This window comes from Bos taurus, chromosome 10 (genome assembly GCF_002263795.3).
Source record: "Bos taurus isolate L1 Dominette 01449 registration number 42190680 breed Hereford chromosome 10, ARS-UCD2.0, whole genome shotgun sequence".
Classification (NCBI taxonomy): domain Eukaryota; kingdom Metazoa; phylum Chordata; class Mammalia; order Artiodactyla; family Bovidae; genus Bos; species Bos taurus.
In genome coordinates, this window is record NC_037337.1 from 43,860,396 (window position 1) to 43,877,650 (window position 17,255).

The window sequence follows — 17,255 nt, forward strand, 5'->3', positions numbered from 1 at the left end:
ACTGAGTTCTGGGTCATGGCCTTTCAGCTTTTTCTCTCCTTTAAAAGTGTGACAGATAAAAATTATTCAGATTTTAAGGAGGACTGGGCTCTTACTGAATTAATTAAATTTAGTGAACACAACACACACACACACACATAAACATATAAATTAATTCCTCAGAGGGATACTTATTAGAAGTAAATTAACATGAAGTATTAAAAAGAAAAGGAAAATGGAACAATCCAGTCTCATACCAAGTGGCCTACTGTATTAACTTTATAAATAACTGTTTTGGATAATTTTGTATTCTAGGTGAGTTTTTGCTATAAGAGTGTTCTGCACTTTGGCCTTTCACATGCATGGCATTCTCTGCTGTGTGTACAGTCATGTCCACAGTTACGCTTGTGTGCAGCCCTAAGTGGCCAAGTGATAATACTTTAGGAGTGTGATCTGTGATGCACAACATGTGAACCTGTAATTGCTACTTCCAAGGAAGGGCCCATTTACTGCAATACAATTGTCATCACTGTGTCAACTGGCTTGGACTCCACCATGGCAGATGGACATCTCTCAGAATGGATGGGGGAGGAGAGGGCTTTCAGCTGATTAAAGCATCTGAAAGCCCTGAGGCCTCTATGCTCTACCTGCCCCTCCTCCTGCCCCTTCACCAAGGCTAACTGGATTGACTCATTTTTTTTTTTCTTCTCTCTTACACCAAAAGCCCTTACATTGCCCTTTTGTGACACATTTTCTCCTCTGAGCTACTTGTGACATAACCTTTCAATGATTCTACCTTGTTGAAGGAACTGGGGACAAAAAGAGGCTGATCAAGGGGGCTCTGCATATTATTGGGATGGTGACACAACACAGGCTACCATGTAGGGGTTAAAATTTTTTTTTTAAAGCCTGAAAGCATTGCTGCAACAAAAACAAATTTAATTTCTCAAGATTAAGAGAAGAATTCAGTTACTTCTTGAAGAAGTGGCTTAGTAAGGCACTAACTTTACAGCACAAACTGGAAGTTGTAGGTGTGAGTTCTGGAACCATGCTCCATGGGTTTGAATTCTGGCCCTGCCAGTCACTAGCTGGGTGAGCCCAGGCAAGTAACCCAGTCTTCCTGCACCTCAATGTCCTCAGCTGCTTACTAGGATTGGGAGAATAAAATGAGTTAATCTATGGAAAGCATTTTGTAATCCATGGAAAGAGCATGTCTGATTTGGTAGGCAGCCAGTAAAAGCTAAATGTTTTTGTTACTACAACAAAGCATTTTTATTTACAATCTATACACTAGTTACTTTGAAAATTAATAAAGGCATTATCCCAAAGCAATACATATTAAACAAAGAGATGAGGAAACTGAAGATGAAAGAGGACAAAAACTCATTAAGATGAGAGAAGTACTGTGCATTACCCAGGACAGGAATGTGTGTAACTGCACATGTAGTATAAACCCCTAATACCCACGGGGTTATATGGTTCCAATAAAAGGATGTATGCGGATTTTTCTTAAGACACAAAAATTCTAAACCATTGGATTCTAAGTTATTTATTACATGGATGCTTAAGTTGGGAGAAGCAAAGAGCAAATCAATTACTTTAGTTTTAAAAAAGATCAGAAAATGACAAAGTTGTGGAGATGGAAGCCAGATCAGTGGGGATGGGGGACTAAGAGGGGCAGATGAGGGAAAGCATTGATGGAGTAGTTCTGTATCTGAACTGCAGAGGTGGATACACATGTGATGTGACGGCACAGAACTACACATACACACACACTGTACGGATGTCAGTTTCCTGGTTTTGATGTTATGTGACAGTTACGTCAGATGTAACCATGAATGGAAACTGGATGAAGGGTAGAGGGACCTCTCCTTACTATTGTTGCAACTTACTCTGAATGTATAAGTTATTTTACCATAAAAAGGTTTTTAAAAATTCAGAAATATTTTTCAAATGGGATATTACTTACACTGCCATAAAAGTATTATTGCATGGTTGGCTTGAGTTTTTACCTTTTCTTCAAAGAGTTATATTCCTTAAGATAATTTTAAGTACTTGTATGTCCCCTCAGCAGATACTACAAATCTCTAGATCTTGCCATACCCCTTAATTTCAGAGACCAAAAAATTTAAAATGTTAAAGTTTTTATTACATACTTTCATTTTCCTTCTGTACCCAGGCTCTCATTTTCCTGACCAGCATAGGCAAGCCAATTCTGATCCTCTCAAATTCCTGCTAATCCACAATCAACTGTCTGCCACTATCTCTATCCCTGTAGAAGCAGTTTCAATGCTGAACTCCCTTGATTTATATCAATATATCGGGGTTACCGTCTGTAACAAGATGTTATTTATGTACAGCGATGTTCTCTCTCTTTCTTCCTCTAATGCTGAGCATGTGAAATCTCTTATGTCTCTCAAAAAGGCAAGCATTGTGTCCATCTGATTTATCTGACATTCCAGCTACAAGGATATAATTTCCATTACACAATAAGATGGGAGCTATTCCAGATTTTTGTAACACTAACCAGAGGTGTGTGTGTGTGTGGACTTTCTCACCTCTCAGCTGATTTATAAACCCGGTGGCTGCCTTTTGTTTGCTGTAATCTGCAAGCTGCCTTTACCCTGCTTCTAGCAGGGAGTTTCTCGGACTGGGTGGGGCACAGGCACGCACCTTTCATCTGCACGAAGTCGAGCTGGTGGATGGACTGCAGCAGAGGGCTGTTGTCCAGACTCAAGTCGAAGTCCGTGGTCATCCTGGGAGTGAGCGTGCCTTTCCCCCACTGATCCTCAGTCAGGTGCACTCTCCTTATGAGAGCATCAGAAATCTATTCAAACAAAGAGCATAGCCTAAGAAATACAACCCCACACTGGGCACCCAAACTGCTCTTTGGCTATCCAGTGTGCCCCACCAAGCGCCTTGGGACCCACATCCTTCCTGTCTCTATGCAGGCAGAGAGGAACTTCTGATGATGAGAGTAACCTGTGATTTATCATGAAAATCTGAGTACTTCTGGGACTCAGAGGGATCACTATATATAACTAGAAGTTGTTAGTTGCTCTATTATATCATCTGGATACAGGATCATGCTATTTATGACTGATTAGCTAAAAGCCAACAACATTCAGTAGTGATAGGTTAGCAATTAGTGAAATCCACTAGCACCAACAATCATAGGTTTCTGATATGAGCTATGGGTATCACGTCAAGACCTAAGACCTAATGACTTTTATTAAGTGGTTCAGAGAGGTTGCATATGATCATCTGTAAGATAAGATTTCCTATACATCATCTTCATGCATGATCTGATTCTTTGGTAGAGGACTTTTTCATTTCTTATATTTAGGCTCCCCCCATCATTCTTGGCCAGTTTGGTAGAATGTTAGTTGAAAGGAAGCTACATGTTCCTTAATCAGAGGTCCATTAATCACTGGGATCAAAAGTTAAGTAAAATTTAGCTGACATCACAGCATGTCATTAAAACAACACTAAAGAAATAATGAGACATCCAAACAATGAAAAATTTTCACTCTATTTGGGAAATCACTGACTTGCCAGAAGGAGGTGTAAAGAAGGTAGAAACATGTGTATACTTACATTTCTGACAAAATTGTCCAAGATATTAGTAAAGGGACCCAGTTCTTACGCAAGGTAAAAAGTTTGCTTTGGAGGAACTTAGAGGGAATTATGTTTTCATGATCAAACATAAACAAAAACAAGTTTTAAAAGCCTTTTCAGTCTTGTAGCCCATGATGGTAGGGTCTTCTGAGAAGCCAGTGAAGTTCCAAAGGCACCCACATCCATATGGCAACACAAAGGTGGGTTCCATTGTGGAATGTCCCATACCCAGCTAGGTCTGTTGGGAGTCTGGCCTTGGCATCATAGAGTCAGTCTCATGGAACACTGAGTATCTGAAGCAGAAACTAGTTGACACTTACCTGCAAAAAGCCACTAGGATCATTTTCCTTAATCACCTCCAGGCAGTACTCCATGAGACCCGTGGTCTGGCGCAATTTCACTGTGCAGTGAGAGATCTGATCTCGAACCACCTAGGATTGATAAGACGACAGAATGGACCCAAAGTGGCAGAGTGTAGAAAAGAAAGCAAACTAGGACTTTGGAAAACTTCTTCAAACCAGAATGCAAGAGCATCATGGAGTGGAACTCAATTTATGAGAATATTTTGTGGCAGTGTCTGCTGGGAACAATGGCTCTGGAAGACAGATTGGATAATGGCTCTTACTAGAGCCATCAGAAAGGCACACGGTTGTTAGACCTCTGGGAAGCTGGTTACCTTGGTGCCTCAAGGGACATCTTGGTTCCGTCACAGGTCTCCATCACTCCCCTCTCTGGGAGCTGCTCTAAGTGAGAGGTCATGGGAGGGTCTGTTAAATGACTGAGTGGCTGGAGGTGCAGTTGCAGCGTCTGTTCTGTGACACAGCCACCCACCATCTTTGCTCACCCTCTACCTGTCCCTTCTAAAGAGCAGATATCACCATTTGAACCCAGATCCTCTCTTGTTCTGATTCTCTTTTCCCTGAGCGGGTAAGCCTAGAAGTGGTTGCTGAAAGACAATGAGCTAATGACAGCAAGTATGCCAGACAAAGATGGATACAGAATCAAGTTATAATCGACTTAGCATCACTCATTGCCTCATTTGGGAAAGCAGTTTTAAAGGCTATTTGCTCAGCGATGAGTCTGCCTGACCTAGAGAGGTATCTCTTTGAACATGCAGGTTCTGCCCCTGGGAAGTTATCTTTGCCGTGTCAAGTGTATGACACTCCTTGAAAAATTTCTTTCTTTAGAAATGCTTGTCCTCTGCGTCCCTGCTCAGTGACCCAAATCCTGAAGCAGGTTTTGAAGCACAGAATTGAACAAGGGCTTTCTAGGAACCTATTACTCACCTTCTGTATTTGTACTATTTTGCAGAAGCCTCAAACCTCCCCCTCCCAATCCCCCCAGCATTCTGGATTTTATGGGTAATAACTAAAATGGGTTTTAATAATAATTATTTAAAAACTTTCCCTTATTCCTTGTTCAGTTTTCATTATAAATTTATTTTCCATGAAAGATGATTACATCCTGTTTCAAAAACAACAGGAAAATAGGTTTAAGAAAAGCAAATAGTCTCACTACTCCAATGCAAATTTTTAAAGAATTTTGATGTTTCCTTTTAGTTTTTCTCCCTTGAGCTAGATTTAGTTATAGTTGCAATTATAGTATATGACAATTTCACCTCTTTCCCATTTAACACCATATCACGGGCATTTTCTGTGTTGCCATCATTAATAAATGTTACTGACTACAAAAATACTCTATTGAGTGGGTTCAATTTATTTAACCTATTTTTGATAAAGTTCTTTCTAATTTTTTGACAGTTAATTCATTCAATATTGTTGATCTTCTAATTATTTTATTGTAATAAATATATATAACATATAACTTAAACCATTTAAACTATATTTAATTGGAGAATTCTGTGGCACTAAATAAGTTCACATTGTTATACAACCATTACCACCAACCATCTCCAAAACTTTTTCTTCTTCCCAAACTGAAGCTCTGGACTTATTAAACAGTAACTCTGCATTCACCCCTGCTCCCAGCCTCTGGCAACCACCATTCTACTTTCTGTCTCTGTCAACCTGACTACTCTAGGTACCTCAATACACGTGGAATCATACAGTATTTGTCCTTTTGTGACTAGTTTATTTCTTTTACATAATGTCTTCAAGGTTTATCCATGTTGTAGCTTGTGTCAACATTTTTGTCAAGACTGAATAATATTCCATTATATGTATATACTACATTTTGTTTATCCATTCATCTGCTGATGGACATCTATGTTTCTTCCGCCTTTTGGCTATTTTGAATAAATTTATGAACATAAGAAAACAAATATCTGTGTGAGTGTCTGTTTCACTTTTTTTTTTTTTTTTTTAGGGAGGGGTGGTTCATATACCCTAAAGTGGAATTACTGACTTGTATGGTGACTCTATTTTAATTTTTTTTTTGAGAAATCACCATACTACTTTCCACAGTAGCTGCATCATTTACATTCTCACCAACAATGCACAAGGGTTCCAATTTCTTTACATTCTCACCAACACTTATCAGTCTGTTTTTTTTTTTTCCCCAAATAGTAGCCATTCCCTCATGGCTCCAGTTGGTAAAGAATCCACCTGCAAAGTAGGAGACCCCGGTTTGATTCCTGGGTCAGGAAGATCTGCTAGAGAAGGGATAGGTTACCCACTCCAGTATTCTTGGACTTCCGTTGTGGCTCAGCTGGTAAAGAATCTGCCTGCAATGTGGAAGACCTGGGTTCAATCCCTAGGTTGAGAAGATCCCCTGGAGATGGGAAAGGCTACCCACTCCAGTATTCTGGCCTAGAGAATTCCATGGGGTCGCAGAGACACAACTGAGCGACTTTTACTTTCTTTCCCATCCTAGTGGGTGTGAAGTGGTATTTCATTGTGGTTTTGATTAGCATTTCCTGAAGGAAAGTTATGACCAACCTAGATAGCATATTCAAAAGCAGAGACATTACTTTGCCAACAAAGGTCCGTCTAGTCAAGGCTATGGTTTTTCCAGTGGTCATGTATGGATGTGAGAGTTGGACTGTGAAGAAGGCTAAGCGCCAAAGAATTGATGCTTTTGAACTGTGGTGTTGGAGAAGACTCTTAAGAGTCCCTTGGACTGCAAGGAGATCCAACCAGTCCATTCTGAAGGAAATCAGCCCTGGGATTTCTTTGGAGGGAATGATGCTGAAGCTGAAATTCCAGTACTTTGGTCACCTCATGCGAAGAGCTGACTCATTGGAAAAGACTCTGATGCTGGGAGGGATTGGGGGCAGGAGGAGAAGGGGACGACAGAGGATGAGATGGCTGGATGGCATCACTGACTCGATGGACCTGAGTCTGAGTGAACTCCAGGAGTTGGTGATGGACAGGGAGGCCTGGCGTGCTGCGATTCATGGGGTCACAAAGAGTCAGACACGACTGAGCAACTGAACTGAATGACTCATAGGGCTTACCTGGTGGCTCAGAAAAGCTGCCTGCAATGTGGGAGAACTGGGTTTGATCCCTGGGTTGGGAAGATCCCCTGGAGAAGGCAGGGGAACCCATTCCATTATTCTTGCCTGGAGAATCTGCACAGACAGAGGAGCCTGGCAGTCTGCAGTCCATGGGGTTGCAAAGAGTCGGATATGACTGAGCAACTAAGCACAGCACAATGACTCATAATCTTGAGCATCTTTTCATGTACTTATTGTATATCTTCTTTGACAAAAAGTCTGTTCAAGTCATTTGCCCATTTTGAAATTGGGTTGTTTGTTTTTGACAATAAGAATTTGCAAATTTTCATGAAGTCCAATTTGCCTACTTTTTCTTTTGTTGCCTATGTCTTTGATGCCATATCCAAGAAATCATTGCCAAACCCAGTGTCATGAAGCATTTGCCCTATGTTTTCATCTAAGAGTTTTATAGTTCCAGTTCTTACTTTTCAGTCTTTGATTCACTTCAGGTTAATTTTTGTACATGGCTTTTGGTAACTGTCCAACTTCATTCTTTTGCATGAAGATAGTTTCCCACCATCATTTGTTACTAAACCCACCTTTTCCCCATTGCATAGTCTTGGAAGCTTTGTCAAAAATCACTTGACCATGTATGTGAGAATTCACTTCTGGGCTTTATTCGATTTCCAGTGGTCTTCTGTCTATCTTTATGCTAGTACAGTATTCTGTAGCTTTGTAGTGCATTTTGTAATCAGGAAGTGTGAGAACTCCAATTCTGCCCTTCTTTTTCAAGCTTGTTTTGGCTATTTGGAGTCTCCTAATATTTTGACAGATGATTTGTTGTTGCTTTTTAAAATAAAAAATAAAATGTAGGATTTAAAATCTCTTTATTGGAATTGGTGAAAGAAACCACCTTTGATGTGAAGATTGTTTTGTGATTTTGATTGGGGGAAAACATCACTTTTAAATTCACTGGTTGATTTATTTTCTCCTAACATCTAGTATGTTTCTGTCAAACTAACACCATTGTCTATTGGTCTGGGCTCAAGTGATGCAAATTATTATATTATATTTTCATTTTATTATTTTACTTTAATATCAGGAGGTAAAGAAAAGTTAAGTTTCTGCTTCTTGGGGAAAAAGAAAACATCCATAAGTTAAGCACTTAAAAAAATGCAATGCAGGGGACCTACAGCTATTATACTACTCATCTCTGCTATATGACGCTTGACTAAATTGTTCCCAGAAAGTGTTTTTACATTTCAGCAGCCAGTGCCTCAATGCTGCTAGGTAGCAGAAACCTCAGCAGTCACCTTTCACTGTCCCAGTGGCATTTGCCCTAGGACTATATAGAAGTGACTGGTACTAAAATTCCGAATAACAAGCACAGGCTGGATCTGAGCACTACAACCCAAAGTAAGCCTCCTTTTGAGGCAAAAAAGACTGAACTGTGTTTACTTGCCAGAACGTTCAGCTCAATGATAATTTTATGACCAAAATGTGCTGAAATAAATATATTACTCAGGCCTCATAAAGTTCTATGTCTGCCTCTATAAATTTCCTTCTTAAGCAAGGTTTATTTGGTGCCAAAGGAGCTGTGGGAGTGTTGAGGGCTCTGATTACTCTTAAGAAGCTTCATTGTTGTGCTGCCAAAGAGTCTGTGAGTTTCAGGGGTGTTTGCTGTTGGCTGTTGTATTCCATGGTTCAAGCTTCTTGGAAGGACTCAATATCCTGCTTGGCTCGCAACTCCCACTGTTGCTACAGTGCATGCTGGTCCATTTTTAAAACATTTTAATCAAACATTTTGCTATGATCACAGTAACCTGTGATAAAATTCACTATTAAAAATGAATCGGTGTGTTCCCAGAAGTGGCATTTTTGGGTGTTTTATAATTAACTTTTAGTTTCTCAATTAATCTAGCAAGATTTACCATATTATGGAAATCAGCCAGATAATTGAATCTTTTAAGAGTATAAATTTTTTTTTTCTGTGAGTGTCTTCATTCAGCTTTCTTACTTGCTACCTTCTTCACTCTGTGTTATTTCTACTCCTTATTAGTACTATTTACTTCTACATTATATGTTTTTTAATGAAAAACAATTCATAGGAAGTCAGACCATGTCACTTTTTCTTTGAGTTCTATATTTTTTGCAGTGGCTCTGATGCTCTGGAGAAACCCTTGGCACTGTGTTTTCAGCTGGCTGGATATAAGGAGTTTCTAAGGAAATGTACATGTTGCAGGAGTGACATGAATCAGTTCAGTTCAGTTCAGTCACTCAGTCTTGTCTGACTCTTTGCGACCCCATGAATCACAGTATGCCAGGCCTCCCTGTCCATCACCAACTCCCGGAGTTCACCCAAACTCATGTGCGTTGAGTCGGTGATGCCATCCAGCCATCTCATCCTCTGTCGTCCCCTTCTCCTCCTGCCCCCAATCCCTCCCAGCATCAGAGTCTTTTCTAATGAGTCAACTCTTCGCATGAGGTGGCCAAAGTACTGGAGTTTCAGCCTCAGAATCAGTCTTTCCAATGAACGTCCAGGACTGGTCTCCTTTAGGATGGACTGGGTGGATCTCCTTGCAGTCCAAGGGAATCTCAGGAGTCTTCTCCAACACCACACTTCAAAAGCATCAATTCTTCGGCGTTCAGCTTTCTTCATAGTCCAACTCTCACATCCACACATGACCACTGGAAAAACCATAACTTTGACTAGATGGACCTTTGTTGGCAAAGTAATGTCTCTGCTTTTGAATATGCTGCCTAGGTTGGTTATAACTTTCCTTCCAAGAGGTAAGCATCTTTTAATTTCATGGCTGCAGTCACCATCTGCAGTGATTTTGGAGCCCAGAAAAATAAAGTCAGCCACTGTTTCCACTGTTTCCCCACCTATTTGCCATGAAGTGATGGGATCAGATGCCATGATCTTAGTTTTTTGAATGTTGAGCTTTAAGCCAACTTTTTCACTCTCTTTCACTTTCATCAAGAGGCTTTTTAGCTCTTCTTCAGTTTCTGCCATAAGGGTGGTGTCATCTGCATATCTGAGGTTATTGATATTTCTCCCAGCAATCTTGATTCCAGCTTGTGCTTCTTCCAGCCCAGCGTTTCTCATGATGTATTCTGTATATAAGTTAAATAAGCAGGGTGACAATATACAGCCTTGACGTACTCCTTTTCCTATTTGGAACCAGGCTGTTTTTCCACGTCCAGTTCGAACTGTTGCTTCCTGACCTGCATATAGGTTTGTCAAGAGGCAGGTCAGGTGGTCTGGTATTCCCATCTCTTTCAGAATTTTCCACAATTTATTGTGATCCACACAGTCAAAAGCTTTGGCATAGTCAATAAAGCAGAAATAGCAACTAGGAAATAGTCCTCCAGTCTTCATGTGTATTAAGGCCTAAACCAGCTCTTAGAGGACAGTTAATTAATGTGTGGTCCATGGTTTCAGAGAGGGCCTTCAATATTTTATTAGCAGTCACCATCTGTTTTGGATGGCAATCCTATTGATCACTTGAAGAGTTTTATTTTGTTAAGTGGCAAATTTATGAAGGTCATTTTTGGGGGGTCAGGATATGATACTGTACCTATTTGGAAAAGGAGAATTTGAGAACAGACTGTATGTCTCTTTGAATGCTTAGACTTTATAGTAGCAGAGAGTAACCCATGACAGCTTATATAGTACAAATGTGATCTACAACTGTATTTTCCACTGCATCTTGAACAGGTCAGTCTCCCATCACTCAGCTCAGGTGATACAAAGAGCAGCTAGAACTGGGATTAATTAAGGGGGATTTCATTATTTTATCCAAATTTCATCTGTCCATCTTACATGTGGCTCTTTAAAATTTTTCTTCAAATCTTCTTTTTAATAAATACTTTTCTCATAGTATTTTCTCTCATCATGGGGTCTGGAGAGAGATCACTGATGAATTTTTAGTCTAAGTAAATACTAACATTCTCTTAATATTTCAGGACATTCTTTCTTAATATATATTCCCATCACTGTTTAAAACAATTTCCTCTAAGTATAATGCAATTCTCTTTTTGTTTTTCTAAGATATAAGTACTTTCAAGAAACAAACTTGAATTTATTCTACACAGGTCCCTTTGGTCAGTGGGGATAGTTTTCTCTGTGTTCCACAAGGTCCTGTTGCAAGATGACTAACTGATACTTGCAATTGACTCACTGGTGATTTTTGGTGAAGTACTTTGACCAATAGACTCATCTAGTAAAATAAATAATTCTCTTGATTTTCCCCTAGAGTAAAATATTATCTCCTATATTATCATTACGTTCATTGAAACTTAGGGACACTTAAATTAATGAAGAGCATTTTAAATTTCTTACATGCCACCATTCTCCCACATGGCTTATGGAAATATGCAAAGATTTCTTCCATTTTCTTGATAACCATCTTCTGTAGTAGTATTATTAATTTAACCACCTCAGCGACTAGTCATTTCAAAGACAAATCTGATGCTTTGAGTTTTAATCCATAAAAGGATCATTAGGCCTATTAAGCAAATAAAACACATGCCTGTTTTTTGTAAGGCTTGAGATTTTAACAGTAAAACTGTGAACTTTCTGTCTCAGAAGTGTGAATGACAAGAACCTCATCAATAAGCATTGAGTGGAATATCTGAAGTATGCTCTTAGTGCATAGAATACTGTATCCTTGTACAGAGAAGTTAATGAAGGAAGAAATGCAAGCCATTTGGAGAGAGAAGCATCCTGATGTGGCCCCACCCACATAGGAGAACATTTATCATTTACCGCGTCCCACAATACAAGTGTTGCATCCAGTATGGTGGTGTTTTGTAGGATGTGAGAAATGGTGGATTAGTCCATCATCTGTGAAGTATGCTTTAAGTGCCTTCTGGAGCTAAGTGTATCTTTCATATATGGACTCAGGCAAAGTACATTCCAGAAGTTCTGTGACTGCCCTTCACTGTCATTACCAGAGTGAGTCGAGGGTGTTCAAAGGCATGTCCCTGAACTGTGGTGAGCTCCAGGTGTATGCGGAGGCATCCTGATGATTCCACGGGCAACTTGGGCACTCTGTTTCTTACAGGCCCTCTATGGCTTTTGCTTCTACATGTGGGAAGCAGAGGACCATGGAATTTGCCAAATGAATTCCCAATTAATGATAGGCTTATCATCAATAATAACTGTGGTTAAATTATTAGAGTTGGCCCCCAAAAAACTTCTGCTGAGGGCAGTCAAAAATTTTAAGTGTTCAAGTATGCCTGAATTTTTTCAAAGTCTTCACTGTAAAGAACTAATGGAACGTCTTGCCAGTAGTTTTATTGTAATTGAGTGGACTTTTTAGTTTGTTGCTTTTCTTTCTAGTAATGACTATAACAGTCAAATCCTACCTAATTATTTTTAAATTCTTTGTGAGCTTGGGCAGATCTTTCCTTCCCTTCTATCCCTCTTCCTCCCGCCTCCCTCCCGTTTTCCTTTCCTTCCTTCTTCCTTCTCTCTTTCCCTCTAAACCTGATCAAAGGATTATTTACCTATTATGAAGCATTGACAAAACGGCTAAAGTAAGCTGATAATGCTGCTAAATCGCTTCAGTCGTGTCCGACTCTGTGTGACCCCATAGACGGCAGCCCACCAGGCTTCCTGTCCCTGGGATTCTCCAGGCAAGAACACCGGAGTGGGTTGCCATTTCCTTCTCCAATGCATGAAAGTGAAAAGTGAAAGTGAAGTCGCTCAGTCATGTCCGACTCTTAGCGACCCCATGGACTGCAGCCTACTGGGCTCCTCCGTCCATGGGATTTTCTAGGCAAAAGCTGATAATATCCCTAGTGTAAATCTGTACTCTTAATAATATGCCCATACGATTAATTCTTTTTTTTTTTTGCTAACATAATGGGAACAAACAGCCAATACATGGTAAATAATAACGAAGATAATAATGACAATCATGATAATGAGTCTAACAAAACCCAATTGGATTCAAAATCAAGCATTCTATAGACAATTACAATTGGGACATGAAGGCCCTCTATAAAAGTAGAAGCTCTAATAAGCAGTCAGTTTTATCATTTTTATCATTATCCCTCAGCATTCTCACTGAGTAATGTCACTGGTATGTTAACTTACCAACCACACATGGAAATTAGAGATTAGATTTTTTTCAGAATGTATTTAACTAACTATAACTATTTTTTTTTTCTTTAAGAGGATCTAGACTTGCAAGGGGACCAAGAAGACATCCATCACTTAGTACTATTCAACACACAAATTCATTCTAAAATATTGGAGAAAGAACACTTGTAAGATGATTGTGGAGTTATTTCAAATCTGAATGTTACATAAATAAAAATAATTCTCAGATATTTCTTTGGGCTTATCAAAAGACAAATGACATTTGTAAAGTTCCTGAAAAGAGCACAGATCCCATTAATGGCACTTTTAAAATGTTGACACAAATTCCCTGTGAGGATCACAGACAATGAGGATATTTTAAAGCCTTATTTAGCCAAGGAAGACCTGGGAAGGATGTTGACACAACACACACACTTCAGACATGAAACCTAGGGGCCCAGCTGCCTCTGCTGATAGAGGGAATATTGTCCAAGGCATTAAATGTGATTTAGTAATAGTTTTTGAAAGCTCAAAAAGCATTTTTTCCCTCCAGTAGCTTTCTGACATTTGATTAGTTTATCATATCCTGAAATTTTAGGTATTTGGCTTCCAGTGTTTTTTCAAACCACAGAATAGTATTACTGTAATTTAGACAGTGTTCCTAATATAAGGTCACATCTGTATATGCCTCAAAGTCTTGTTTTTAGCTTTTAAAAATAGCTAACTTAGTGCACTATTTTGTGTGGTAATGAATTATACTCAAGTCACCATTCCTAGGTTCAGAGATAATTAATCACACTAGGTTAATTCTGCAATAGGAACTCTGGTATTATGGAAAATACCAGGAGCACTTACTTCCTCCGTGTTCTGAGTAAGACTATATTTCCAGTCTTCCAGTGACTGCTGTTCAGTTTCTAAGTCGTGTCCAACTCTTTGTGACCCCATGGACTGCAGCACATCAGGCTTCTCTGTCCTTCACTATCTCCCGGAATTTGTTCACACTTATGTCCACTGAGCCAATGATGCCATACAACCATCTCATCCTCCGTTGCCCCTTTCTCCTCCTGCCCTCAGTCTTTCCCATCATCAGGGTCTTTTCTGGGAAAGATATCCAGTGATAACAACAACAATAAAGCTCACATTCTGAGTACTGTGCTTTAAGGGCTTTACAATACCCTAGGTGGTGCTGACCACGTCTAGTCCTATTTTCCACACAGGTGGAAGAAATGGAGCTGTAGATGTGTCCATGGTTAGAGACCCAGCAAGTGATACAGTGTTCACATCCCGTTCTCTTATGACCCAGAATCTGGGCTCCTCACCACATGGCTCCATCTTGCCTCAGAACCAGAACTGCTCCATCTGCTCAAGCAATCGGTTCTTTCAGAGAGGAGCCTGAGTGGATTATAAAGACTGTCTTTATGCACATGGCTTTCCAGCTCCCCTAGCCTTTTGGATGGCTCAAGAAGAGAAAGTTGCCAGAAAAACACACACACAACTCTCCTCTTTGTCAGCAAAAAGCAGGCCCCCAGAGAACTCTGCCAAAGGGAAGCGGAAGACCATAAGATTATCCCCTCCGGACTGTGAGTGATGGGCTAGCCAACAAAGACAAAAAGAAGTACTGTGCCTGGCAAGTGATGTCTATAAAAGGCCAGTCTTTTCTCACAAATCTGAGTAGCAACTGAAGTGACAAGAAAGGAAAGAGGCAGGAGGAGAAAAGCAGAGGGAGGGAGATGTGGAGGCTGGCATCAGCAGTCACGGTGACGGCCGCACTGCCTGTTTTTAGAAGCAGTGACAGATACAATCAGCTGAAAACAGCAGAGAAACAAATCACAGAAGGCAGAAGACAGAACGGCTTTGCTGCCGTGGGAGACAACCAGCCACCTGTCTCTGGTTTCTGTCGCCCTTTGGGATCTAGGGCAGGGAACTCCACCCTAGGCAGGGTGGAATGAGGGCAGGCAGCTGCCTCTGCTCAGAGGTCCCTGACCATGCAGGCCACCAGCACTGATGGACCGACACTGGCCACGGGGTCCCCGCAATGCGTTACAGCTGTCCCTGAATCATCTCCACTTGCATCCATGGCACAGCCTAGGCTGGTGGCTTTCATGCCCCTCTGTACTTTTTGATTAGGATAAATGGTGTTTCCTCAGTCCTGGCTCCCCGCATCTATCCAGATTGTTGCCCTTACATCTCTCCTGTAGAGAAAACCAGGAGTCACCACTATAGTCCCCCTGTGACTTAACACAAACTGTTAACCGTGTTCTGTTTAAAGATGTCAGGGAAGCATCTGCCGTGATTCACAAAAGAGATGCCCTTTAACGAAAAAGTTAAAACTTTATGGCTACACATTAAAACGGCTGGTCCACTATCAGAGGGAAAATCCCAGCTGTCCGGCTCATTACCCGTAGACAGCTGTGAGTTTAGATACTGTCTGTGGTTCAAATGACATTTTAAGTTCCACTATAACAATAAAGGTTCTGGGTTTCTGAAAGGTGCTAAAATGAAGGGCTGTAGTGATCATCTTTTTAGTAATGTCAGAGCAGGTGATGGAAACAGAAAACACCCATCGGTCCCTATGACTAACTGCATAGAGCAAGACTAGGGTGCACAGTGCTGACCACCCTCTTCTTCCCTCATAGTCTGGCCACTTCCCGCAGGCAAGAATGCACACCACCATCAACACATGTCTCCCAAAGTTTGGGCTCCTCCAATGCCTGCTTTTCCATGATGCTCTCTGTGACCCCTTCAGCTGGAAGTAACTTTGCCCTTCTCACAGCTCTAATGACATGGGCAACCTTCTCCTGGAAACTTGCTCTCTATCTGTGCTGGAGTCATTTGTGGGTGTGACTGATCTCATCCACAGGACTGTTGCTGCTGCTGCTGCTAAGTCACTTCAGTCGTGTCTGACTCTGTGCGACCCCATAGATGGCAGCCCACCAGGCTCCCCCATCCCTGGGATTCTCCAGGCAAGAACACTGGAGTGGGTTGCCATTTCCTTCTCCAAAGCATGAAAGTGAAAAGTGAAAGTGAAGTCGCTCAGTCGTGTCTGACTTAGTGACCCCATGGACTGTAGCCCACCAGGCTCCTCTGTCCATGGGATTTTCCAGGCAAGAGTACTGGAGTGGGGTGCCATTGCCTTCTCCCATCCACAGGACTGGAAGCCCCTAATTCTGAGTCACCTTCGTGTCCTTCTTCCCCTGCCCCAGAGCCCAGCACTCGGCTCCTAGCAGGTGTGCATTAGGTAGGTGCTGGCTGACTGGGGACAGGATTAGGCATGTCCCCACATGCCTTCTCTCTGCACTGTACTACCCTACAGCTGTAGGGTGCCATGGTCCAGAATCTGGACTCTGAAGCCAGGTTAACAGGACAGGAATTCTGGATCCCAGGATCAGTTCTCAATCAAGGAAACCAGTACCATGGTTTCCTCATCTCTAGAATGTTAATAGCAGTAATAATGACCTCCCAGAGTGGTGAGGAACAGAGGAGTTGATCCCTATAACAAAACTAGTATATTGCTGCTGCAAAGGAAGTATCCCCAAATGTTAGCTCTTACTGCTATGAAAGCCAGGGCTTGGTCACCAAACATGCTCATTCTGTGTTGCTACCTGGTTAACTACAGAATCACAGTCCACAGTACTTCTAGATTTTAATTCGGATAAAAAATGGTGACTTCAGAAGAATTTTTCATTCAAGCCTCATCTGACTATCTTAGATGAATAGGCTTATGGCTTTAAATCCATCTCCCAGGTTGTTAGAGCTAAATGTACAAGGTTAACATCCACATAGCACAGCCTTCAGGAAACGTTTTTTCCTGAAGTATCTTTAATACTGCCTTACTTATCTCTCTCACATTTTAGGAATGACTATGTATGTTACCATGAAACACATCCCATGGTCCTTTATAGAATTCAAAAGAAAATAATTTGATCATAGACACTAAGGGACAGGAGCCTGGAAATTGATAAGCTAGAGAAGATCATTCAAGTAAAACTTGGCCTCATTGAGTACTTTATGAGACAAGTACCACACAGGTCATTGGGAGGGGCGGGGAGGCTCCTGAGGAAAGCCCAGTGCTCCCTCCATTATCTGAAGTTCAGCGTGAAGCCTTCATGGGGCTGGGGTTGGTGTGATAACCCTTGGGGGCTTGTGTTCATTCTAAGACAAACCTGAGAAGGT

At 41.0% G+C, this 17,255-nt stretch overlaps 1 protein-coding gene across 7 annotated transcripts in view; it reads right to left on the minus strand.

Moving 5' to 3' along the window:
* TRIM9 (tripartite motif containing 9) overlaps positions 1 to 17,255 on the minus strand; it is a 118,939-nt gene that overhangs the window by 34,585 nt on the left and 67,099 nt on the right. For all 7 annotated transcript variants that reach the window (XM_005211728.4, XM_059890678.1, XM_059890679.1 and 4 more), the window contains 2 exon segments: positions 3,918 to 4,028; positions 2,653 to 2,806 (listed from right to left, as the gene is read on the minus strand). In XM_005211728.4, the coding sequence (XP_005211785.1) occupies positions 2,653 to 2,806; positions 3,918 to 4,028 (265 nt within the window).